This window comes from Pan paniscus, chromosome 16 (assembly GCF_029289425.2).
Source record: "Pan paniscus chromosome 16, NHGRI_mPanPan1-v2.0_pri, whole genome shotgun sequence".
Taxonomy (NCBI): domain Eukaryota; kingdom Metazoa; phylum Chordata; class Mammalia; order Primates; family Hominidae; genus Pan; species Pan paniscus.
In genome coordinates, this window is record NC_073265.2 from 64,475,432 (window position 1) to 64,502,203 (window position 26,772).

The 26,772-nt window shown below is 46.9% G+C and overlaps 1 protein-coding gene and 1 pseudogene across 1 annotated transcript; one reads left to right on the top strand and one right to left on the bottom strand.

Annotated features, from left to right (window-relative positions):
- Positions 1–2,100: 2,100 nt before the first annotated feature.
- LOC100968428 (MKI67 FHA domain-interacting nucleolar phosphoprotein-like) lies at positions 2,101–4,258 on the bottom strand (annotated as a pseudogene).
- A 1,407-nt stretch (positions 4,259–5,665) lies between these two features.
- LOC100970898 (golgin subfamily A member 6C-like) lies at positions 5,666–25,838 on the top strand. The gene is made up of 19 exons (XM_034939162.3): positions 5,666–8,135; positions 8,905–9,058; positions 10,716–10,835; positions 12,761–12,841; positions 13,695–13,733; positions 13,995–14,045; positions 14,146–14,227; positions 14,323–14,429; positions 15,454–15,540; positions 15,649–15,756; positions 15,949–16,036; positions 16,436–16,986; positions 17,263–17,331; positions 18,659–18,734; positions 19,166–19,257; positions 19,822–19,924; positions 20,008–20,111; positions 20,201–20,354; positions 20,441–25,838. Exons 2-19 carry the CDS (start codon positions 8,975–8,977, stop codon positions 20,566–20,568), a joined length of 2,124 nt encoding a protein of 707 aa, XP_034795053.3. The 5' UTR covers positions 5,666–8,135; positions 8,905–8,974; the 3' UTR covers positions 20,569–25,838.
- The last annotated feature ends 934 nt before the right edge of the window (positions 25,839–26,772 follow it).

The window sequence follows — 26,772 nt, forward strand, 5'->3', positions numbered from 1 at the left end:
TAATGTACTGTTTATCTAAAATTCTAAGGATCTTTAAATAATTTTCCACGGGTCATACTTCTATTACATTTTCAAATCATTTAGAATTTGCTTTCACACATATTCTCTCTCATTTGATCCTCACAACAGCCCTGGGAAGCAGGTTAGAGACAGACTTGGGGCCGGTTAGGAGACAAATTTACACAATGCATAAGAAAGCTCACTGTGAACTGGGGTGAGGAAGGGAGGCTTGGAGAATCATGAATGCAGTATCTATGTCTATATTCCCAGCCCAACTACAAAGCCTGAAATTCATTAGGTATTTAAGAAATAGCTGCTGAATTATTGCCTCGGGGTGCTCAGCCGAAGAAGCAGGATTGGGACTAACACTCAAGCTCCCTGACTCCTAGCCCAATACTTTTCCAAACCCACCACCTATTTTTCTATATCTGATAAAAAGTATAGTGCTTAAGTTGTACATAATGTTAACTCACTTTCAATACAGGCCAATCATGATTGACTATCAGTAGCTTTTGTGACAATCTTAGTAAATTAGAAAGTTAAACCTTTCAGAGTTCCCATTCTCATGTCGTATGCTATTTCTATTTTGAAATAAAAATCCTTCCAATTGAAACTTTATCCATCAAAATGACAGAGAAGTGAAAAATAGATACAAGAATAAAACAAAACATTAATTTCAACATCAATTTGTCTATTTTGCTTTAAAATTATCATAACCACAAAGCCTTCCTATTTTTAGGAAGATACATTCTTTTTAAGTGTTAGGAACCATGATAACTATTTATTCTTAAGTCCTAAATGACCAGTATGGGTATTAGTAGATAACTGGACACAGTGAAAGGTCAGAACGTGACTGAGTGTGGCAGAAAGGGCAGTATCTCCAGCAACTGCAGATGGATAAATGACAATGAGTCCAGATAATGGATTATGATACAACCATTCAAATAATGCTTATGAGTACTTGATAACATGAGGACAATCTTAAGATATAGTGTTTGAGAGAGAAAAAAGGAAAGGTGGAAAAAAATAGATGGAAAGCATAACTTCAGTCATGCATAGAGATGCTGCCACTTTATCCTTTTTTTTTTTTTTTTTTTTTTTCTTTTTTTTGCGACAGGGTCCCACTCTGCTGCCCAGGCTGGAGTGCAGTGACATCATGATCTCGGCTCACTGCAGCCTCTACTTCCTGGGCTCAAGCAATATGCCCACTTCAGCCTCCTAAGTACCTGGGACTACAGGCATGTGCCACCATGCCCAGCTAATTTTTTGTATTATTAGTAGAGATGGGGTTTTACCATGTTGCCCAGTCTCATCTCAAACTCCTGAGCTCAAGTGATCTGCCTGCCTCAGCCTCCTAAAGTGCTGGGATTGCAGGTATGAGCCGCCGCCTCTACTTTATAGTTTCTTGTTGAAGTAGACTGTATTACTGATTCCCACCCACACTCTCTTTTTGGATATCCGGCCCCTCCTCGAGTCTCTGGAAAGGGCAGCACTACAAATCCAGGGACAACTAGGGAACTCCCACCCCCACTGCCAGGCAGATCAGATTCTCTATCCTGCTCAGTGGAAATGACACACAGAGTGTTCGATAGATTTTTTGCAGAGAAGCATCTGTATGGAAAGGTCCAGTAACACTGGGACCAGGGATACTGCCAGGGCAAGCCAAAGCCTCAGAGGCTGGAGGAGCCTGGAGCACATGCCAAATGTTCATCTCCAGAGCAAAGCACAAGCATGGAGCAGAAGTCCAGAGTGAAGGCATGCAGGAGAGAAAAATCACCTCCCAGCCCAGTCCTTCCATGGTGTTGTCGTATTTTGAGTTCTGTACTTAGATGTCTGTGAGGTTACCTATTGTATTCTTAATACAAATCCCACTTAAGCCAGCCTAGAATAGGTTAAGATAAATGTAATGACTTGACTTGGCTGGAGTGCAGTGGCGTGATCACGGCTCACTGTAGCCTCAACTTCCTGGGCTCAGGTGATCCACTTCAGCCTCCTGAGTAGATGGGACTACAGGCATGAACCACCATGCCCAGCTAATTTTTTGTATTTTTCTCATAAAAATATTGTTCAGAAGAAATCTTATATATAATACATTGAAAATCACTGATTGCTTTTTCTTCGTCTTCTTTTCTGTGAATATGTAGGTGTTTGAGTCTCTTGTATTTCTTCTTTTACACAGGATACGGGCTGTTTGAAAACTATTTCATTATCTTCATCATCATCATTCATTTCAGCCACTTCAGATTTTCATCTCTTTAAAAATGTTGATGTACAAACCGGTGTGGGGCCCTAGGTATCCACAGTCTTCTCAGGAGTGTCAGGAGTACCTAAAACCTTTTTCTTCTTCTTACATAAAACCTGGCCTTTTGTAGACATCTGACGATTTGTTTTTGAAATACTTTCCATTTTCTGTAAAATCAAAGAAGGAAAATCATAATCAATTCCTTTTTAAGCTAATTTCTTCCCGAGTAATCCTTCTTTCTTTTTAAATCACTCCTCCATCCGTAGCTCTTGTGGAAGTGCAGATTCTGATTATACATTTCACTGATGGATATGATTGCTGCTTAAATGGAATATTCCAGTCTTGAAAGAGTTCTTTCTGTACTTTTTCAGGTGGCATAAAATGACTCTCCAAGAGTCTTTCACCAAACAGGTAGTTGTTCATTGTTTCAGCAACTATCTTAGCAACATCCTCAGACTCAAACTCCACAAATGCACAGCCTTTGCTATTTCCAGTCCTTTTCTTTCTGGATAGTCTGAACCTTGTAACAGTGCCACACTGGGAGAAATAGGAAAGGATCTGGGTTTCATTCAGTAGGTTAGGTAGGTGGCGCACATAGGCTACTCCAGGAGAAAGTTGTTCTTTTTTTTTTTTTTTTTTTTTGAGACAGAGTTTCACTCTTGTTGCCCAGGCTGGAGTGCAATGGCAAGATCTCAACTCACCTCGACCTCTGCCTCCTGGGTTCAAGCGATTCTCCTGCCTCAGCCTCCTGAGTAGCTGAGATTACAGGCATGTGCCACCACACCCGGCTAATTTTTGTATTTTTAGGAGAGACGGGGTTTCTCCATGTTGGTCAGGCTGGTCTCGAACTCTCAACCTCAGGTGATCTGCTTGCCTCAGCCTCCCAAAGTGTTGGGATTACAGGCATGAGCCACCGTGACCGGCCGGTTGTTATTGTTTTTTTCGTTGGGTTATGCGCTTGCAAACCTGTGCCACCTCCTTCTGAAACTCAGCATCTACCTGTGGGTTCAGTGACAGGATAGGCCCAGCCAGGCTGGAAAAGGCCGCCATGCCAAAAGCGGCTGACACCAACTCCATGCAGCACTCCCGGAAATGCCCAATTTTTTGTATTTTTAATATAAGCAGGGTTTCGCCGTGTTGCCCACACTGGTCTAGAACTCCTGGACTCAAGTGATCTGCCAGCCCTGGTCTCCCAAAGTGCTAGGATTATAGGCATGAGCCACCACACCCAGGCTTGACTTTGAAACATATGTTGTACATCCAGACAGCAGTGAACTCGGGGGGAACACCAAAGATGAGGAGAATGAGAGAAGAGATACCTCCAATTAAAGGAGTTAAGAAGAGATGCTTGAACTTACATTTCAAAAAGTCACTGCAGGTTGGGCACAGTGGCTCACACCTGTAGACACAGCACCTTGGGAGGCTGAAGTGGGTGAAGGGCTGGAGCCCAGAAGTTTGAGACCACCCTGGGCAACATGGCAAAACCCCATCTGTACAAAAAATACAGTAATTAGCCAGGCACGGTGGTGCCTGTGGTCCCAGCTACTCGGGAGGCTGAGGTGGGAGGTCAAGGCTGCATGAGCTGAGATCCACCACTCCACTGCAGCCTGGGCAACAGAGTGACACCCTGTCTTTAAAAAAAAAAAAAAAAAAGTCACTGTTTTGGGGTTTTCTGGGTGAAACCTCTGTTTCCATTAAAAAAAAAAAAAAGGGTCGAGACAGTATGTATTACTGATTCAAAATCATAAACTGATGCTTAGAGTAAATCATTGTATCTATTATTTCAAAAACCAACCTCAGGATTATTAAAAGTTAATTTTATTGGGTTTTTCTTTAAGCTTGGCTGATTCTCAGGTCTGTCACTTCCAAGCCCATGTTTTACTACTTTGTAGCCCTATTTGGAAGGAAAACTGCAGCTCACATTATGATCCATCCTGAGATGAAAAGTTTCACACGTATACACCACATATACCCCCCACCACAGTATGATGGCACCGCGACCCAACCTTGGGCAAATGGTACCACTGCCAGCAAATGCATTTTTTCTTTATTTAAAAACTTTTTTCTGTATTTCTTCTAACAGCAGCAAATGCATTTAACACTTTATTGAGATTCTCAACAGCTGCCATTTGGTTTGTGTAGAAAATTGTTTACAAAGTAACTTTTTTCCATTTTTGATATTTGAATGAAAATTATGCTCTTCAGTTTTAAAGCCCCATCCCTCTCCCAAAGAAAGGTTAATAACTAACTACCAAGTAATGATTATTTAGGAAAAGAAGAAAAGCAAAACCAGCTTGTAAACACTTCTGGAACGTGGGTAAGGGGCCAAAGTCAAGACCTTCTGGGCCCAGTGCAGGTGCTAGGCTTGCCTCGGGACACCATCAGCACTTCCCCATCCACAACATCCTCAACAGCTGGGAGCCATGCGCGGACCCCAGGGGGCTTCCTGTTCCACAAGCTCCCCTCTCTTTTTCCTCTCCACCCTTGCTGTTGGGCCTCCCTTCCAAATCTGCCTAACAAAGGCAGCAGGATCTTTAATACTGTTCAGCTTTGTCAATGGAGGCAGGATACTCTAGAAAGTTGAGAGATTCCCTGGTCCAGTCTGGGGGAGGAAAAAATATGCAGTGTAGCATAGATGGTTTTACTTGTCCACTCAGACACATGCTCATACTTATTAGATGGATGTATCAGATGCTTCAAAAGTCCTGATGTGTAGTAGCACAAAAGCTGCTTGTAAAAAGGAAGTTGCAAAATGATAAAAATTTCTGCAGCAGTTCAGGCTCCTGATGACAAAGCTGGTTCTGATAAGTAGTTCTTTTGACATGCACAGCAGCTTTCGCTGTAAGTCCTGTGTTCCAGGGGTTTCATTTAGACCACGGGAAGTTGAAAGCAAAGTTTAAATGTTCTCTGCTGACAAAATGTGGTATATATCCATCAATGGACTTCTACTCAGTAATGAAAGGAACAAACGACCAAAACCTGTTATATGTCATGGACCAACCTCAAAAACATTAGCTAAGTAAAAAAGCCAGACATGAGACCACATATTGTATAATTCCATTGATTTGAAATGTCCAAAAAAGGCAAGTTGATAGAGACGGAAATGGTCTGATTTACCTCAAGAGGTAGGGATTCAAGCTCTCTAGGGTACATGTGATACATACATGAGAAAAAATAAGGAAAAGAAAAGAAATTTATATGTAAATAAATGAAAATACTACTTCTCCCTGATTATAAAGAAAATTGCTTTCTTTTTGTAATAATTTGGAAGACAAAATATGAAGAAAAGTCTTTAATTTTGCCACTGAAAGCATTCTGGTTTGTTGCTTTTTATATTTTTTTATGCATATGAACATTTTAAAAAGTAGAATCGTAATATATAGTCTTTTGTCACTATGTTTTGGGCATATTTCTATGGCAGTAAATATATCCTTGGCATCATCTTTTTAAAAGCTCGATGTATATTAAGTTAATCATTGCCACCCCAGAAGTAAATTTTCTTATATATATATTTTAATGGACGCAAGCAAGCATTTTGGGGCTGAAGTCATAGAAGTAGAATTTCTGGAGGAAAATTACATAAAATAGTTTTAAGATTTTTAATAGAAATTTTCAAATTATCCTGCAGAAAAATTGGTTCAGTTTATACTCCCAACAGGGGCAGAGCTCCAGTGTCCCCCTTCCATTTGTCCTCTTTGCTGATATTTAAGGAGAAAATCTCATTGTTTTCATTGTGTTTATTTGGTTTCTAGTGCTTTTGAAACTTTTTTTTTTTTTTTTTTTTTTGAGATGGAGTCTTGCTCTATGGCCCAGGCTGGTGTGCAACAGTGCAATCTCGGATAACTGCAACCTCTGCCTCCTGGGTTCAAGCGATTCTCCTGCCTCAGCTTCCCGAGTAGCTGGGATTACAGGTGCCCACCAGCATGCCTGGCTAATTTTTGTATTTTTTAGTAGAGATGGGATTTCACCATGTTGGTCAGGCCCGTCTCAAACTCCTGACCTCAGGTGATCCACCCACCTCGGCCTCCTAAAGTGCTGGGATTACAGGCGTGAGCCACGGCCCCGGCCTTGAATCTTTTTTATGTGCTTATTGGCCATTTTTATTCTTGTGGGAAGTGCCTGTTTCTCCATTGCCTATTTTCTGGCCAGGCTCCCAAGTCACATTTCACTTAATTTTTATCCTGCTGATTGAAAGCATTTTAACATAAACAGGAGCAGGACAGACTGTAATTATCTAGATCTTGCTGTGTCACCCAGGCTGGAGTGCAGTGGCATGATCATAGCTACCACAGCCTCGTACTCCTGAGCTGAAGCAATTTTCATACCTCAGCCTCCCAAGTAGCTAGGACTACAGGTGTGTGCCACCACGCCCAGCTAATTTTTGAAATTTTTTGTAGAGATGCGAATTCACTATGCTGCCCAGGCTGGTCTTGAACTCCTGACTTAAAGTGATCCTCCCACCTTGGCTTGCCAAATTGTTGGGATTACAGGCGTGAACTACTGCTCCCGGCCGAGAGCTCATTTTGTTTGCTAGTGGTGATATTGGTATCTTTTTATATTTGAGGCTTTGGTGCTAGTGCTGAAGTATTACACTCACCATCCGAGGTTTGCAGGACTTTTGTTTTAATATTGAATAGATGGAACTGTTTACTTCTGCATCTTTGCAGGCATACAAAATGTGCCTACCAGGACTCTGCTTTATATCTATCGAAAGCAAGAAGTAATACAGTAAAACTTTGCCTGGCTGGAGGCTTTGGAAGAATGGAGTATTCTGATTTAATGCTATTAACTTGGAAGTGTGAAGGTGAAAAGAATTCAAAACTTACATTTCCTGTTGAATGCAATTTGAAAATACAGCCAGTGATTCCACTTTTCTTCTCTAGTAAGTTTGGACATTCTGATCTACTTGGTGTTTTATTATAGAACTGCTAGTGTGCCTGAGACTTACATTGTGAAGACACTTTTTAAAAAACTTGAGAGGTAAGAGGGTGTAAATGGTATTGTGTGAGATCAGGCTGGATGAGAACTGACACTTGTAAACATACTTTTTTGGCTGAATCTCTGATTGCCATTTGTTTTCTTATTTAACTCATAAAAATAAAACACATTGGCTGGAGCGTGGGAATAGGAAGGAGATTTATGTCTTTTAATTGCATGTCATTGTTTCATATCAAGACAGAACATATGGTATCCCTGGCTTTGGACCTACAGAAGGAAACACATTTTTCTACCTGCCGTATGCCAGAGGTTCTTGAACACCTGGAGGGATGACTGCAGCACAGATTGCTGAGCCCTACTCCAGAGTTTCTGATTCACCATGTGCAGGGTGGGGCCTGAGAATTTGCACTTATAAAAAGTTCTCAGGTTCTGCTGGTGCTGCTAGTCCAGAGGCTACATTTTTGAGAACCACTCTTGTCTACTAACTGTAAATTGTAGAACTCTAGAACAAAGCTTAGTTTGGTGTAGGAAAAGAAGCTCACAGGTTATGGAGCAAATCATGAAAGATTCAACCCTTGATCCCAGCCTCGTGTGGAATTCAGGTAACAATCGATACACAGTGACATAACACAATTCTTGGTTATCATGATTGCAAGTCATAGCCAAGTATCAAGTGAGAAATTCAGTTTCATTTGCAAGGCTTAGAGAGGCCAGGTGATTCTAGAAAAATAGGCCTTGTATTTGCTTTAAACCAGTAAAGAGCTTTGAGTGCTTATTAAATGGAAAGCTTTGTGTTTTTATTTATTTTTGACTATTTTATTTTATTTTTTGAGATGGAGTCTCAGTCTGTCACCCAGGCTGGAGTGCAGTGGCGTGACCTTGGCTCACTGCAACTTCTGCCTCCCGGGTTCAAGTGATTCTCCTGCCTCAGCCTCCCGAGTAACTGGGATTACAGGTACCCACCACCACACCTGGCTAGTTTTTGTATTTCGAGTAGAGACGGGGTTTCACCATGTTGGCCAGGCTGGTCTTGAACTCCTGACCTAAGGTGATCCACCCACCTAGGCCTCCCAAAGTGCTGGGATTACAGGTGTGAGCCACCACACCCGGCCCAAAAGCTTTGTGTTTTTAAAGATATTAGACATGTTTCTTGTTTTTTAAAAAATCTTAATAATGTAGGAGAATAAGAGAAATGTTTTTTCCAAAACCGAGAAATCATTGTGATTATTTTACCTTATTGGAATGTTGGATAATATAGTCCACTTCATTCATTAATCATCAAACATGCTATGGATTTTCCATTTTTATAGGATTTGTGTCTTCACTGGGGTAATACTGGTAATTCTTATACTCCATCTGAAGATGAAAAATGTAGGCCAAAATCATAGACCATGCATAGAAGCTGGATAATGAAGACAGCTCTGGAGGAACATGTAGACACACACACACTGACACACATATATATAAAGTATAAACACATATATTTTTTAAAGTTTATTTTTAACATTTTAAAGCAAAAGCCGGTCCTCCCCTCTCCCGGAGTAGGCAGGCCCCGCCCCTCTCCCCGAGTGGGCGGGGACAGCAGTCGCATGGGCAGCTTTCCTTGTGATGTCACAGGTTCCTCTGGACACACTGCTGCCTGGCCACGCCTCCTTTCCTTTTCATCTTTCTCATTGACCAATGGGATCGAAGCATTAAGGCCACACCCCTATTCTGCATTCTAGTGTGGCCCTGGTTACGCCTCCTCTGGCTCAGTCACACAGCAGCCTTGTACGTGACTGGAGGTGTTCGCTGATGTGGCCCCAATCCTCCCTCCCTCCCGACCCCATGATGCCAGAAGAAACTCGATGGAACAAATTGGCAGCAGTCAAGAAAAAGGTAAAAAGCCAAGAAAAAGGTCATGGCCCCCCAACCTAGCCAGAGATCCCCCCTGATGACAAGACCACTCTCAGAGTCCATACCACTCTTGAGGCACACCGGGCTGGGCTCCCCCCACCAAAGTCTTGTCAGTCAGCCCCACCCCTTCAGCAAGCAGCCCGGCCTCTGCCCTCGCCAATCACCCTGCGGTGACTTTGGGCGGATGACTGCTGGGGCTCCCTGCTCCATATTCAGCCCTCAGGTCCTGCTGCCCCAAGCCCAACCTCCCTGGGTTCTTTGGGCTCACCTCTCCAAGGACCTGGGTCCCCCAGCCCCAACCCCCCAGCATCGCCAGTCATCCCGGGGTGACTTTGGGCTGGTGACGCCTGGGGTTCCCTGAGCAGACTCTGCTCTCCCCTCCTGCTGACCCAAGCCCGACCTCCCTGGGCTCTCTGGACTGGCATCTCCAAGGACCTGGGTCCCAGCCCCACATCCCCCCTCCCCCATCGTGGATCGGCAACTCAGCCATTGCACTGATGAGGTTCCCCCCACCCCCAGGAGGAGTGGAATGTAGTGATGTCACAGTCCCCCTAGGAACTGTCATTACTGCTGCAAGACTGGCCTTTGATCTTACAACCCAGTCCCCTAAGCATTCTCACCCCATTTCTGGTTCCTCTGGTCACAGCACAAATTTCCAGCTAGAAGGGAAATGGGGACTATGGGACCTAGGAGCAAGAGGTTTCAGGCTGCCTTACTCCCTTCACATAGACATCGACAGTGTGAAAAGCCTACACTTCCCCTGTGAGCTCAAAACGTTGACAGTATCTCTGGGTGGTAATGGGAGAATGGGTTTGGTTTGGTTTTCTCCCAGGCTTCTACTCTCCAGAGAGACTTGAACATTTTTTTCTGAGTTCTCCACCTCATATTCTAATTCTCCACGGTTCTGGGACCAGACTGCCCTTCAATCAGTGGTCTCTGAAGTGAGATTTGCTCATCTTCTGTGGAATAGATCTTGGGAAACTGAACTTGACAGCTTGAATCTTCCTCATATCATCTCAACTTGGGGTACATTGAGTGCCACAGGATAAATGTGGGAGATCTTTCTGAAGCATCAGTTTCCCTTGATTCTCTTGAGAGAGAAAAAGCATTAATGTACTTAGGGATGACCCTCACATAGGTTTCTAAGAGTATACCAGACTTCTCTCTGAAATGAGACTTGGGTTGTCCTCTTTCTGATAAATTCCCAGATTTAACAAAAAAGCTGCCTTCTGCCATGAGGACACATTGATATAAAAGTTTGAGAGATACTGGTGCACTTCTTCACACTAACAGACATGTGAGGATGTGTGACTCTAAACCACACAGCGTGTAGTTCCTGCCTATGTAATGTTTACTTTTCTTCCTCTGCATCTGGTTTTGGTCCCCGGCAGCTGCTGATCATGGCAAAACCCCAGAGCTTGGAGTCAGAAGACCGAGTTTAAGTTCCATTATTGCCCCCTCCTTTTTTAGCCATAATATCAATCTCTCTCAGTCACTAAGTGATTGTGACAACACCTTGTACAGTTGTTGGTGGCATTAAATCAGATGGTGTATAAGAGTATTTTGCAAAAACTGTAAGGAGGGTGTGGCTGTAGGGGCTGGTGGTTCTCATGAGTATTACTGCTCTTCTTTCCCACAGCTAAAAGAATATCAGCAAAGGAAGAGCCCTGGTGTTCCAGCAGGAGCAAAGACAAAAAAGAAAAAAACTGGCAGTAGCCCTGAGGCAACCACTTCTGGTGGTTGCCACTCACCTGGGGATGTGAGTCTTGGCTGGCCAGGCTCCTGGGGACAGGGGGCCCAAGGGGCAGTAGAGGGTAATTGTTGAGATTGCTGGGTACTGGTTAAGAATTCTGGGTTTGAATCCTGCTTCTTCATCTGCTAGCGATCTGATTTATGGCAAGTTGCTTGAGCTCTTTGAGCCTCTCTTTTCACATCTGTGAAATAGGGGTAGTATTGTTTGACTTCCATTTGTGAAGTTTAAATGAGATTCCTTATTGTTGTTGTTTTCATGTTAACCCCTAGTACGTGGCCTGCTGTAAACACCCAGGATACCCAGGAAATGATCATTGTTGTTTGATTTTCCTGATCCCCACTCTCAAGGGGAAGTTGGGCTAATGAGTACAGCCACTTGCCATCAGGCTGTCCCTTTAGGAGTCACTGAAGGGGGCCCAGGGTGTGGTGAGGAGAGCCCCAGGCACTAGGAGCAAGAGAAGATCTAACTTGCCACCAGCTTGTTGGGTGACCACAGAAAAATCACTTCTTCCGCTGGGCCTCAGTTTCCTCCTCTGTAAGATGATACTGGATAAGATCAGTGCCTTTCAAACTTGTTTTTTAGCTGGAGTCCCCTTAGTTCAAGTGAGCTCTTACTCAGGAGTCTGTTTTTTTTTAATGGAGGTGGAGGTCTGGAGCTCTACCAGATTCATCGCCCATGTCCTGGGCCTGAGGAGAGGGGTCCAGTGAGCATATGAAGAGCTGCATTGGTCAGCTGACTCCACTCTGTGACTGCGTCACTCAGGGGACTTTTCCATCTATTTGTTCCTGCCCCTGGCAAGGCAGCAGGTGGCCATTTGGAAGAATGGCACAGGCCATGGTTTTAATCTCCTCTGCTTTTCTTCAGCATTTCCTTTTCCTGAACCCACATCTTCCTCCTATCCTGACTTTCTTGCTTCTCTCTAAGCCACTTCTGTCTTTCACCTCCTGCCCTTGTTTTTCCCTTGTCACCTCCTGTAGATTCAGGACATTCTACAGGTGCTGGTGTCCAACCTTAACTACTCCAATGGGGTAGCACTCCCCCATTGGACAAGTGGAAGGTGAGGCAGTGCCAAGACCCTTCTCTGGCTTGCTGTCTCCAGCTACGCATGGCCCTGAGGCTTCTCTGGTTTGGGGAATACTTGGCCTCTGCCTTGTTTTATGTTGCTGCCATTAACCTTCAGCCTGTTTCTGTCTGCTTCTTCACCTGCTTGATTGATTGGGTTTTTTCCTTCCCCGCATCTTTTATCATCTTGGAAATGGTGAGACCTAAAAGTTTAAAAGTAATTTGGGAATAACGTACAGAGCAGGCATGTGGGGTTTGGGCCTTTTTTATTTTTATTTTTATTTTTTTTTGAGACAGAGTCTCACTCTGTCACCCAGACTGGAGTGGAGTGGTGTGATCTCGGCTCTCTACAACCTCTGCCTCCTGGGTTCAAGCGATTCTCTTGGCTTAGCCTCCTGAGTAGCTGGGATTACAGGCACCTGCTACCACGCCTGGCTAATCTTTGTATTTTCAGTAGAGATGCAGTTTCACCATGTTGGCCAGGCTGGTCTTGAACTCCTGACCTCAAGTGATTCACTCCCCTCAGCCTCCCAAACTGTTGGGATTACCTGTGTCAGCCACTGTGCCCGGCTCCTTGCTGTTTTTATACTTTCTCTATATACATAACTATTTCCCATGTAAGTTTTTTTTTTTAATTTCTCATTTTTATTACTCCTGCATCATCTGTTACCCTGAAGGATCTGGAAGTAAGAGGCCCTGGGCCGAGGTGCAGTGACTCTGCAGGCCAGCCCTCCAACCTCCTCTCACAGTGGGGGCTGGGTGACCCTCTGCCAGCTGAGACAGCCCACACACACCCCAGCCCTAATGATTGTTCTCTCTACCTCTCCCCACAATCCTCTTCCAACTCCTCCTCTCTGCATGTGCCTCAGAGCCAGTACCAAGAACTAGCAGTAGCCCTGGAGTCAAGCTCCGTGACAATCAATCAACTCAATGAAAACATAGAATCATTGGTAAGAGTCCAGTGGGGTCCCCTGATTCCATGCTGCCAATCCTGGGCTTTAGTTTCCCCTTGGGGCCCTGAAGAAAGGGGCTGGGGGTCCCTGTGCCAAGGGCAAATGGGGAGCTGGAGCACCTAGGCCTCACCTGGAGGGACCCCAGAGCAAGGAGCATGCAGCATGGCTCTTCTGTCACTGTCTTTGCCGACTCTCTCTTCTCCAGACACCCCTGCTCCAGTCCTTGCCACACACGCCCTGGGGTTGTCACCTCTCAGGGAAGCGCTAGCCTGACTGGTTGTCAGGGGCCCTGTATTTCTGCCCTTACTCAGTCCCTAATTTGCTTTGAGTATGGACAAGCCACCTGTCCTCCTTGGGCTCGTGTTTCCGGAGGAGGTAGAGCATCAAAGTTCTCTGTTAGCTCTGAGAGTCTGAGATTTAAAGGCCCCTAGAATGGAAATCTGAGGGCCAAGGGCTCCTGTCTGTCCTTTTCCATCCTATATCTGCTGTGAAGAACCATAGCTTGCCCGTATGTGCTCAGTAACTGTTTGTTGAATGAAGGCACCTTTCTAAATCACAAGCTGGCAGAAGGGTGGGCCTTCCTGAGACTCCCTCTCTAGAGGTTTATGTTACTGTCCTTTTGAGAGAATCCAGATTCAGACTTTGAGTTCTGTGGCTTTGGGCAAAAACCAACAAAGACCCAAATCCTCTGTCCTCGGGTGCTTGAAGAGGGTTGACCAGTTTGTGTCGCCATTGGGTCTGAGAATGTTGCCTTTAAAATCCATTCCTGGTCCCTGCCTACCGCTTCCAGGTCTGGGGAATAGAGTTGAGGGGGCCACTCTCAGTCACCTGAATTTGACTCTCCCCACAGAAACAGCAGAAGAAACAAGTGGAACATCAGCTGGAAGAAGTAACGTGATTTCTTTGCTTACAACATGACTGCTGGGTTTGAGGGGCACTCAGATGCAGAGGCGCCAGTCTCATCTTGCCCACTCCCAGCCTGGGGAAGAAGGCTCACCCCTCAGATTCCACTCCATCCCCATAGGGTCCCTGATAACCTGGTCCCATGGGTGGGCCTGTCCTGGGACATTGGTGGCATTCTGGGGGCGTGCCTCTTGCTGTGCCATCTCGGCCTCCCTGTGGTAAGAGCTCTGTCTTCCTCTTCCTATAGGCAAAGAAAGCAAACAATGAAATACACAAAGCACAAATGGAGCAGTTAGAGGTGAGTGGAGGGTGGGGAGCTTTCTCCTGTCCTCTGGAGAATGTTTCTTTCCTTCCCTTTCAGCACTTGCTTGGCTTTTCTCCCAAACGTTCAATTCCAGACAATCAACATCCTCACATTGGAAAAGGCAGACTTGAAGACCATCCTTTACCATACTAAACGTGCTGCCCGACACTTCGAAGGTGGGAATCTGGGCATCCCGTCATCCTTCAACCTGGCACTTTGACAAGTCTTTGGGGGAGTCTTTTGGGCCCCATCTCAACCTCTCTCATTACAGAAGAGTCCAAGGATCTGGCTGGCCGCCTGCAATACGCCTTACAGCGTATTCAAGAATTGGAGCGGGCTCTCTGTGCTGTGTCTACACAGCAGCAGGAAGAGGACAGGGTGAGTCCAACCAGCTGCCCCATCCCCTGGCAGCCTGGCTTCCCAGATGGAGGAGTGAGCCTAAAGGTCCCTTCTGCAGGATGGAGTGTCCTGCCCAGAAGGCAGCATGGTCATTTCTCACTACTTTTGTGTATGGTTGTTAGAGGCAGCCTGGGGCTGAGTCAGCTGCTGTGGGTGAGTTGGGGGGCACTATGGGGAGTGAGCACTGGATGCAGAGCTCAGAGGCCAAGTGCCTGCCCTGCCCTTTCCTGGCTGTGGCCTTGGGCAAGTCCTAGGTGGGGTATTGGATAGTTGTTCTGTGAAGGTACAGAAGAGCACCTTTAGTATGTTACCAATTCTGTAGAGAGAGGAAAGGGGTGTGTGTGTTTGTGTGTGTGTGTACTATGATAATATACAAAAACATGTCTGCAAGCATTCATAAAAAACTCAGGAGAGAGTAACAGGTTGCCTGGAGACACCTCCCTTCTGTACCTTCTGAGTTTTGGACTATATGAATGTATCATCCTTTCAAAAAGTGAACAAAAGATTAATTTCCCCCTTCCTATCTGTGTCCCCACCCCCAGCAAGAAAAATGGGCTTAGAGAATAGGATAGACCTGGGTGTTCAAATCCCAGCTCTGTCTAAGTGATCTTAGGCAAGCACTTAACCTCGAACACTCGATGTTTTTCATCTACACAATAGAGGTAATCCTAGTAACTGTCTCATATGGTGGTTGTGAGGATTAAATGGGATTGCTAGCATGGAATCTGATGAAGTACTCCATAAAGGTTCAAACAGTGGTAGTAATAACAGTAATAACAATAGCAATATTATCTGATCTCTCTGGGCCTCTGTTAGCCAGCTGTAAATTCCATCTCTTTCCCTCTCCCTTCCAACTTTACTGAGTTCTTTTAATAACCAGGCCACGGGCTTGGAAATGCCTTGACCTTTACTAACCGAGATGTATATTGAGCCTAGCCCTAGCCCTTTTAAGGGGCACTGCCTGAGCTCCCCAGATCAAAACTTCTCACTCTTCACCATCCAGTCCTTGAGCTGCAGAGAAGCGGTCCTCCAGTGGCGGTTACAGCAGACCATAAAGGAGCAGGCACTGCTGAACGCACACGTGACACAGGTGAGGCTTTGCAGAGGGAGGGATGTGGAAGGAAGATGACCCCAGGTGGCCAGGAGCAGGTGAGGACTGGTGACAGCCCTTCCTAACTTCTCTGCCCATTTCTTGCAGGTGACAGAGTCACTAAAACAAGTCCAGCTGGAGCAGGACAAATATACTAAACACATAAAAGGAGAGAGGGCCCGGTGGCAGGAGAGGATGTGGAAAATGTCGGTGGAGGTGAGGTCTGACCCTTCAGCCCCCACTTTAGATAGGTCACTGGATCTTTCTGGGCATCTGTAAAATGGGAATAGTACAGCCAGAGGTGGTCATGGGTCTGGGCTTTGTGGAGATGGGGGCAGAGAGTGAGATGGTAGCCTATCCAGCCACCAGCCCCTCTCTCCAGGGCCCTTTCCCCTGTGCTTTGGGCAGGCTCGAACATTGAAGGAAGAGAAGAAGCGTGACATACATCGGATACAGGAGCTGAAGAGGAGCTTCTCCGAACTCAAAAACCAGATGGGTAAGATGGGGCTGGTGTGACCTGGGAGCAGGACTGGCATCAGAGGTCTGTGGGGGTGGCTTAGAATGCCCCAGGGAGGTGGGTGGATGGAAGGGCTTTGAGGCAGAGGGAAAGAGGTCTGTGCCAGGAGACGGCAAGTTTTGTCATCTCCATGAGCCTCAGGGTCCCCATCAGCAAAGAGGGAGGAGTGCCCGTTGTCAGCCACCCACAGTGCTCTCTATGTGAAAGTGGCTTGGAAACTGGCTACCATCGGGTGCAAGGAATCATTAGCAGTGAGGCCAAGTTTGGGAAGCCTGAGAGGAGCTGTGCATCAAGAGGAGGTTTTTTTTTTTTTTGAGGTGGGGGTGGGTAGAGGGGTTGGGGAATCCAGAGGCCCTTATTGTCTGCTTTGTTTCTCAGCTGAGCCCCTATCCCTGGTGCCCCCAGCAGTGACCTCTGTGGTGGAACAGCTACAAGATGAGGCCAAACACCTGAGGCAGGAGGTGGAAGGTCTGGAGGAAAAGCTCCAATCCCAGGTGGAAAACAATCAGGCCTTGAGTGTCCTGAGCAAGGAACAAAAGCAGAGACTCCAGGAGCAGGAGGAGAAACTCCAGGAGCAGGAGGAGATGATCCGAGAGCAGGAGGAGATGCTCCGAGAGCAGGAGGCGCAGAGGGTGCGGGAGCTGGAGAGACTGTGTGAACAAAACGAGAGGCTTCGGGAGCAGCAGAAGACGCTACAGGAGCAGGGTGAGAGGCTGCGAAAGCAGGAGCAGAGGCTACACACGCAGGAGGAGAGGCTGCGAAAGGAGGAGGAGAGGCTGCAAAAGCAGGAAAAGAGGCTGTGGGACCAGGAGGAGAGGCTGTGGAAGAAGGAGGAGAGGCTACAAAAGCAGGAGGAGAGGCTCGTGCCCTTTCAGAACCACAAGCTCGACAAGCAGCTGGCCGAGCCACAGTGCAGCTTCGAGGATCTGGTGGGTTGCCCCACCTGGGGAGCCTGCCCTCATCCCTATCCCTCCAGGCCTTTGTTTCCCCACCTGTAAAATGGGCCAGTGTAGCCCTCACATGAAATTGTACTTCTAAAGGCACCTGTGAGCTACAGCTCATCAGGCTCTGCTCTGATGGCTGTGGGGGTGAAGGGATGATTTTTCTAACCTGCCTCCACCCTTCCTGGTGATATGGGAGGCAGACACCAAGGTCTGGTGTCTCCAGCTGCAGTGGATGGCCACTGATTGCTTCTCTCTGTCCAGAACAACGAGAAAAAGAGCACACTGCAGCTGGAGCAGCAAGTAAAGGAGCTGCAGGAGAAGCTAGACGAGGTGAAGGAGATGGTAACCTCCACCCCATCCAAGAAGGGCTGGGAGGCGGGCACCAGCCTCTGGGGAGGGGAGGTGCCAGGCCAAAGGCAGCTCCAGCTGGGAGGCAGGTGACCCCAGCACCCTCCAGGGCAGCCCTATGACTGTTTCTTGCTTCCTGCCCTCTGACTTTTAGAGGTGGGTAGCCCTGGGCTCCTCCCAGATCGGGACATCATCATCCCAGCTAGAGGCATGGAGCCCCCAGTCACAGGGGAAGAGACAGTGGTACAAGAGGCTCCTTATTGGGGCACGGTGGCTCGCACCTGTAATCCCAGCACTTTGGGAGGCTGAGGCAGGAGAATTACTTGATGTCAGGAGTTTGAGACCAGCCTGGCCAACGTGGCGAAACCTCACCTCTACTAAAATTACAACAACAACAAAAAATTAGCCAGGCATGGTGGCGCATGCCTGTAATCCCAGCTACTCAGGAGGCTGAGGCACGAGAATCGCTTGAGCCCACGTGGTGGAGGTTGCAGTGAGCTGAGATTGCACCACTGCACTCCAGCCTGGGCCACAGAGTGACACTGTCTCAAAACAAAACAAAAAAGCCTCCTTAGATTCAAACTGGATTCTGGCCTGGGTTCCACTGGTCACCGTTCAACTACTGTTCATCTCTAAGTCTCTGTTTCTGTGACTTCAAAAGGAAGTTAGCATTTTCCTTGCAGAGGTGCTGAGGATTGAATGAGAGAATACCTGGAAAGCATTAGGCATGTAGCACACTTAGCAGATGGTGGTTGGCTCCCTCTGCTTTTCCACCAGTCTGTGGCCTACAGTTTAAATGGTGGGAAGAAGGACATGAGATTTGAGGCTGGGGAAGGAGGTATGGGGTTCTAGGCAAGGGAGGAAGCCTCTTAGGCCTGGAGCAAGGGACCAGGGTCCTGGGCAGGTGACAGAGCCCCACAGTGCCCTAGCTACCCTATTAATGGGCCCAGAACCTGGAAGCCAGCCACCATGTGCCCTCATGCCCAGGGTCTTCCTGCAGGTGGAGATGAAGAGCCAAGAGTCTCAGAGTCTGCAGCAGCAGCGAGACTAGTACCTGGGTCACCTGCAGCAGTACATGGCCACCTATCAGCAGCTGACCTCTGAGAAGGAGGCGCTGCACAGGCAGTTACTGCTGCAGACCCAGCTCGTGGACCAGCTGCAGCAGCAGGAAGCTTGGGGCAAAGCGGTGGCTGAGATGGCCCACCAAAAGTTGCAGGAGACCCAGGGGAGGGAGTTGCTGAGGATGGGGCCCCGAGGGGGATGACCTGGCAACCTCCATGCCTTCTCACTCTGTTTCCCGTCCCCTTAGGAGCACCTAGAAGCTGCCAGCCAGCAGGACCAACAGCTGGAGACTCAGTTGAGCCTCATGGCTCTCCCTGGAGAAGGTACAGGAGACCACTCAGAGGAAGAGGAGAGAGCCCCAGGAGGAAGGGGGGACTGTTAGCAGCATAGGATTGAGGGGTTGGAAGAGACCTTTAGAACAGCTGGTCGTTATGCCAAGCGGGTGTCCGCACTAAGTTCAGCATCAATATGGTGACCTCCTGGGAGCAGGGGGCCACCAGGTTGCCTAAGGATGAATGAACTGGACCAGATCAGAAAGGGAGCAGGTCAGGACTCCCGCACCGACTGGTAGTGGGACTGTGCCTGGGCAATATAGCAAGATCTTGTTCTTAAAAGGAAAAATAAAGAACAGCAGCTCATTCCCCTCTGGGGAGAGGCCGGCTCAGGGTTACACAGTCAGGGTGGGGACAGAGGTAGGCCCACAGTACCTCCCTTGTTGGGTTGTCTGAGGACCCCTCTGGCCACCTCCCCACAGGAGATGGAGGAGAACATCTGGACAGTGAGGAGGAGGAGGTGCCTCGGTCCACACCAAACATCCCAGAGGACCTGGAGAGCCGGGAGGCCACGGTGAGCCTGACTTTCCCTGCCCCGCTTTGCCACCTTCCTCTGTAGTCCCTCCCAGAGCCCCTTATGCTCTTGGTTTTCCCGCCTTCTGATTTCTGTGGCCCCTCACCCCTTCTGGGAGCCAGTGGTCAGACACCTTGTCACCTGTGACCAACAGGTGCACTCTCTGAGGCCCCAAGGGAAGGGACTGTGCTCCAACTTCCTGCCTCAATTGCTCTGTCTATGCCCCTACAAGAATACTCACCTCTTGCCTTCAAGTGGCATTTTTCAACTCCGCTGGAACCAGTTCCCAGGAGGAGCAGGCACGGCTATGTGGGCAGCGGAAGGTGCGAAGGCTGTGCTGCCTGCACCTGGCTCATCTGGTGGCCTTGGCCTGGAAGGAGCCAGAGGCAGAGGCCCCAGCCCCAGGGAGGACTGGAGATGAGTTTGTGTGTGGGGAGAGCTACCGGGCCCTGAAGGAGGCCATGGTGAAGCTGAAAGTGAGTGAGTCCTGGCATGGGCCAAGAAAAGTGGGGGCGGGGCAGAACAGGTCACTCCCGAGATGTGACCCCATTATTTTGGCTCCAGAGCAGCTTTATGGACCTCCCGAAGGAGAAGGCAGACGGGACGGAGCAGGTGGAGAGACGAGAGCTTGGATTCGTCCAGCCTTCTGGAGTGACAGATGGCATGAGTGAGCAGGAGGCCAGGGCATGGGCACGGGGAGCTGCAGGGCCATCGGAGGGACCCTAGTGTCTGAGCCGTGTCCTCTTGCAGGAGAGTCCTTCACCGTATATGAAAGCCAGGGGGCAGTGCCAAACACGTGGCACCAGGAGATGGAGGATGTCATCAGGCTGGCCCAGAAGGAGGAGGAGATGAAGGTAGGGCGTGCAACATCTCTGTGGGGGTGGGGGTGGGCATGGGCGCTGGCGCAGGCTCCAGGGTGGGAGCTGAGCACCCCTCCCTTCAGGTGAATCTGCTGGAGCTGCAAGAGCTGGTGTTGCTCCTTGTGGGCAACCATGAGGGGCATGGCAAATTCCTCACCGCTGCCCAGAACCCTGCTGATGAGCCCACTCCAGGGGCCCCAGCCCCCCAGGAACTTGGGGCTGCCGGTGAGCAGGATGGTGAGTAGAGCTCTCAGGCGGGGTGGGCAGGCAGGAGCAGGGGAGGCTCGCACTGTGCTCAGACCCCCGCCTCCCTCTCTCCAAAGATTTTTATGAAGTGAGCCTGGACAACAACGTGGAGCCTGCACCAGGAGCGGCCAGGGAGGGCTCTCCCCATGACAACCCCACTGCACAGCAGATCGTGCAGCTGTCTCCTGTAATGCAGGACACCTAGGAGCACCCAGGCTTGCCCAGCAAACCCTGCGTGCCATTCTTTTACCAGGCAGCCGAGAACAGGGAGATAAACATCATCATCTTCTAAGAGCTGGTCAAGAAATTTAAAACAACAACAACAACAAAAAGTTACGGGGTTCATCTCCTACACAATTCATTTACTCCATTTGAATGCTAGAGCCACTCACATTTATTTGTGTTTCTAATTTACCGTTTAAATTTATTTGTAAAAAGTTAAGGGAGAGTTGGTCTTTCCCTGATGCTCTTTCTGGTATCCTTTAGCATTTTTATTTTTTACTTGATAATTGTAGGTCATTAGCATGCATATCGAGTTTGCCCTTAGGTGGTGGGAATTCAAACACACAAAGACCCACTATTTGCACAAAACTATTCTGGCTGGTTTGGAACAGGCTGCCATGCTTTTTTAATGTTATTGCAGCACGTATATTCATTACAGAATTCAGATAAAATGTGTTTATGTTCTGCTATTACGTTTGATCGAATCCTAACCACAGTGAGCTCTTCATTAGCTCAATATGTGGTTTGCCCTCAAGTGCGCACCGTTTATTACTTTGTAATATGCCACTGTGAGTACTGACATTTAGAGTTGTTTAAAGGCTGAGAACTGGAAACAGCCTTTCCCCTATTTTCTGCGTATTGGGGATGGGAGTCATAACATTTTGGGGAGCTTTTTAAATCTCACAGAAGAGGAAAGTGGCCTGCTCTGGCAGGTGTGTGCAGGATACAGTGTGTTTCATTTGTTCTGGTGCCAAGAATGAGCTCTGTACTATGGTAGTTCCCTTAGGATTTGTGTGTGCTCTGGGCTCATGAAGATATTGCATCATGAGCTGCAGCAGTTGTACCCTTTCTCGATGACCTAAAAAGGGATTATTTCTGAGGAATGAAAGGCTCCCATCATTGACTGTGGATGTGGAAAACCTTTTCTAGCTTAGAGCATTTATATCTACAATACATTTTAAAGTCAGAGTTCATGTTACCTGTTTTAATCACATGAGTATATGTCCCAGTACACAAAAGGGCACTGGTTGGCATTCTTCTTAAGGTATTTAGTAAAGATCAGAAGAAATCCTTTAAGAGTTTAAATGTCCCTGGAAGAGGCATACGGGCACTAGTCAAGAATGAATTCGAGTGAACGAAAGCTGTGTGACACCTGGCCTTCCTCTATGTTCATGGAGCTTCTTTGAGGCTAGAAGATTGATTTTATCATCTAGACCTCTCTGGCTAATACCTATTCTTCAACCACATTAGTTACTCTGACGTAGGAATTTACTTCTTTTCTTTGAATGGAAAACACTTTAAAAATAATAACAACCATTATTATAAACCAATATATGTGAGAGTACTTAGTTGAAACAAAAAGGAGTTTTAGTACACAGTATTATACTACACATGAAAATCAAGGTGAAGTTTATGCAACTTAAAATGTTTACAAGCTGCCGTGCAATCTAATGTTTGTGAATGTCCAAGTATTATGAGGAAAAGTGTGTATACAATCACAGAGTTATGTTTCCTCACAAAGTTCTTCACAAAGAGTGAAAGATGTTTTTATACCTCTCGGTTTCAGTTAGAGGCATATTTTGTGCCATATTTATGTTAATGTGCCTATACGTGATGAATGAATTATTTCAGTCATACATTGCCTAAATCATAACTTGAAGATGCTTGGGAAAGAATCAACAGCTAAAAGTTCATGAAGTGCTAATGTCTGTGTTCCAAAATACGTCACATTATTAGGATGCAGGGAGAGATGTGTGTGCACTCCCTGGGGTGGGCATTTCTAGTGACTAGACCATCTCCATTTTTAGCATTTGGCATCTTCATGATACTTTTATACATATGACATTAATAGGAGAGCAATAATACGATTTTACAGATGGAATAACAGATGTGCCTGCATTCACTGAAAGAGTGCAAATATTAAGTCCTTGTGACTTCAACTGACTCTTCCAAATTGTATGAATTTATCAATGTATTAGATAAACTCAGTTCCAGAATTATAAAGAAAAACTGTTAGACCAACGAATGTGGCTAATTAACAGTAGGACGATTTCTAGCCCGAGGGTTTAAAATGGACTTAAAGACCTGTTCTTGCCTTTTATTTTCTGAACTTGCCACTTTTGCATTCTTTGAGTTCAGTTTAAAGACAGTTTGAGTCCAATTTAGACCCTTGGGCTAGAAATCATATCACTGTTAATTAGCCACCTTATTTGGTCTAACAGTTTTTCTTTATAATTCTGAAACTGGGTTTACCTAAAACATTGATAAATTATCTCAAAGGTATTTTTATAGTTCAAATCACTTCACTTTTACCCTGATAAATATAAATGACTAGGAATGACCTTCAGATAGCCTTTAGCACCTGTAACCAATCTGACAAGAATGTGTTCATCAGGTACCTGTGGATTAAATCACACACTGGCATATTTAAGCTGAATGTCAGTCTGGAAAATAAATGTACTGTATTAACTGAAATACCACTCTTTGTGTAGGTATTTTGTCATATATTTAAGAAAAATTAAATAGCATGTAAATCGTATGACAACAACTTAAGTCTTTCTTCAAAGTGCATGCGTTCCTTTGCAATACCTCATTCAGCCAAGTATTTGTTCTCTTCCTCATTCAGTATAAGGCAGCTTTCAATTTGCTTAGAAGGCAACATTAGAAGGGTAGAGTTTAATCAGAAACATAGAATTTTAAAGTGTGGGTTCAACTGAATAAATTTGAATTTCTGTAGGAAGTAAAGAATTAAAAACTGATTTAAAGATTGCAATATATAATCATTTTTAAAGTATTTGATTAAATCTGATAGGTTTTCCAGAAATGAAAAAAAGTCAGTTCTAAAACCAAAGCTGATATTTAGAAAATGTGAAAATGTAAATCAGCCCTATCCATAATAGTTTCTCTAAAACTTTATCTTAAAGAGTCATTTTAAAAGAATATAACTATTCAAAAATGTAACTGCTATCTTAAGTTTTAAAATAAGTTAAGACATTTTGAAATATGAATACTGTAGTTTAAAAGAAAGAAACTGGGGGAAGGAAAAGTAGAGAAAGAAATGCCAATTCCAATGCAAAGCTTTATTTGCCAAGTTTTCTTAGAATGACTTTTACCAATTTATGAATTCTTGTAAACAGAATGTATAATGGAAATACTGAAACACTGTTGCCTAAAGTGGCATTATTCACTGCTACTGTGATGCTACTGTAATGTAATAAATTATTAAATTGTTGCAAAGTGCTGTTTTTGCCTTAAAATTTTGTGTGTCTTGAAAACTGTGGTGTTAAAGGTATTGAGACTGTGCAAATGCTGGGCATGCTTGGCATGAGATAATCAGTTTTTATTTTTATAAAATTGTAATGTAACCATGAAGTGTGTTTATTTGAAGAACACAAACCAAAGTTATGGGATAAAAAAGGTTGTGGGATGAAAAAGTTACAGGATAAAAAATGTTGTGGAAAAGTTGTGGCAAAAAAAGTTGTGGAAAAAACGTAAAAGTTTTATGAAAAGCTTAAAAAAAGGGCCGGGCTCGCTGGCTCACGCCTGTAATCCCAGCACTTTGGGAGGCCGAGGCGGGTGGATCACGAGGTCAGGAGATCGAGACCATCCAGGCTAACATGGTGAAACCCCATCTCTACTAAAAATACAACAACAACAAAAAAAAAATTAGCTGGGCGTGGTGGCAGGCGCCTGTAGTCCCAGCTACTTGGGAGGCTGAGGCAAGAGAATGGCGTGAACCTGGGAGGCGGAGCTTGCAGTGAGCCAAGATCGCGCCACTGCACTCCAGCCAGGGCGACTGAGCAAGACTCCATCTCAAAAAAAAAAAAAAAAGCTTAAAGTATTATGAAAAAGAAATTATGGGATTAAAAAATAAGTCATGGGATAAAAATAAATAAAAGCAGGCCCCTGTCAGCATAAGCCTGGAGAAGTGGGGCTGGAGTCTCTGTCCCTACCATGCTCCTACCACCCCCTCCCAGTCACCCCTTTACCATTAGGGTAGCAAGACAAGACCCCTGTCTAATGGGGGGAGAAAAACAGACCCTTTGCCACCTTGACCAGGGCTGAGTCCTTAAATTTCTGGATGATGATGATTATTATTTAAGAGCCAGAGGCTGGTGGAGCTGGTTTGTTTGGAGGAGGCCTCATGGCCTCCCTACTCTCACCAAAGCAACTTTTCCCTCAGGGGGCTCCCATCTTCTTATTCAGAGAGGCAGCTGAGGCGGGACAGTGGGGCTAACTGTAGAGCAGGCGAGGGCACAGGCTGCTGGGGTGGACCCCCTTCCGCAGTGTACATATAGTATCTGTGTGACACTTTGTATATTCCAGGGGCTAGGGCCACCCCCTGTATTGTACCTAGCGGAGGTTGGAGCTGGCATATGAGGAGGAGGTTCTAATCATTATCTGTGGCTGGGAAACTTATTTATTGATAGCATAGGACAGAGGAAGGAGGCGGGGATGGGGTTGTGGCTCCCTGGTGATGTGACTCCTGTTTATTTTGCTTTTCATTTTGGAGTAAATGGATTTAGCCATACTGCTCAGCCTGGTGGATTCCCGTGTCCCTCACTGGGTCCTGGAGTTTGTGCCACTGAACGAGGAGCCCTAGAGTGTCTGAGCATGTCCAGCTGGGCTCTTGGGGACCTTCCAGGCCTGTTACCTGTATGCTGCCTGGTGACACCTGGTGGATTTCACGGGGACTGCCATGGCGCCTATAGGGCACAGTCCGGCCCTGACAGCCAACAGGCTCAGAAGCCTGATGTAGCAGTGGCCGGGAAGACAGATACCAGCACCCAAGGGCACTGACTTCCACCCCAGGCATCCTCCGTTCCATCCCCCTGCCTCCCTCGCCTGTCTGCACCCGGTGGCCTGTTCTGTCTGTCCGTCCAGTGTACCTGGTGGCCTGTTAGTGCTGGCTGCCCCGCAGGCTCCTCCAGGCTGAGTTCATGGCCCTGCCCCCTAGTGGCCAGAGCCAGCTTCGCAGGATAAAAGCCAGCTAAGCTCCAGGGGCTTTCCAGGAAAAGTGTCCCTTGGAAAGGGTGTGTGGCCTTTTCACTCCTCCCAACAGCACCCTAGAAATGGCTTGGCCTTTTCCCTCCCCTGCGCTCCACAGAGAACACAGCTAGCAGAGGACACATTCCCCATCATCCAGAAATGTGTTTGATTCTCAGCCGAGGGACAGCAGGACTGGTAGAGACTGTCAGGCCACACAGCTGCCTGCAGAGCACCCCCATGCTTGGTTGGGGGTGGGAGGGATGGCGGGGGACTGGCTGTCCACAGGCCGGACATGACAGGGAGGCTCACTGGAGGTGGCACACTTTGGAGGGGCAGTGTCAGGGGAGACCTTCCTCTTCTTGGGCCACAAAACTCCACAAGGACAGCACGGTGACAGATTCCCAGTGCTAGAGGCGAGGCGGTCAGCCATGTGTAGGTGTATATATATATATATATGTATATATATATATGTATGTGTATATATATATGTGTGTATATATATATACATACATACATATATATACACACACATATATATATATACATATATATATATAGAGAGAGAGAGAGTATTTATAGATATTTATAGAACAGGGCAGGGGCATACCACAGAGGGGGCACAAGTTTTCAGCAATGGTCACACCTGGATCAGCTCACCACTAGGACAGACTAAGTCACAGATGAAGGGGGCTGGCTTTGGGGCTGGGGAGCCACTGTCCAGTCATAGGACACCCGCCCAGGCAGGCTTGGAAAGGGAGGCCTCCGAGAAGAGGAGGATCTGTTTAGAGGTCAGAGTGGGGCTGGGGCTCTCAGGACGGGATGGACTTGCCTGACCTGATCAGCTGGCAGTTGGAGAGAAAGCAGAGAGAAAACGGGAGAGAGAAAAGTGAGCAGAGAGCTGGTGAGGCAAGCACAGAGCACAGGCGTGCTGCAGCAGCTGTGGGAGGGCCGGGGAGGGGAGGACGCAGGTGCAGGTGTGGCAAGGTTCCTGGAAAAGAGGGGCTGGAAGGAAAAGGGGAGGAAGATGGAGGGAGGAGCCGGAGCTTCACAGGTAGTGCCTGGGGGCTGCGGCGGCCCTCCCCAGCCCACACACACTGGCCTCTCCCACGGCACCCAGGCAGTGCACCCATAGTTCAGACCAATGCTCAGCCCCCTCAGGCTTCCCTCTTCTCTGGTCACCCTCCCTTCCAACCCACTG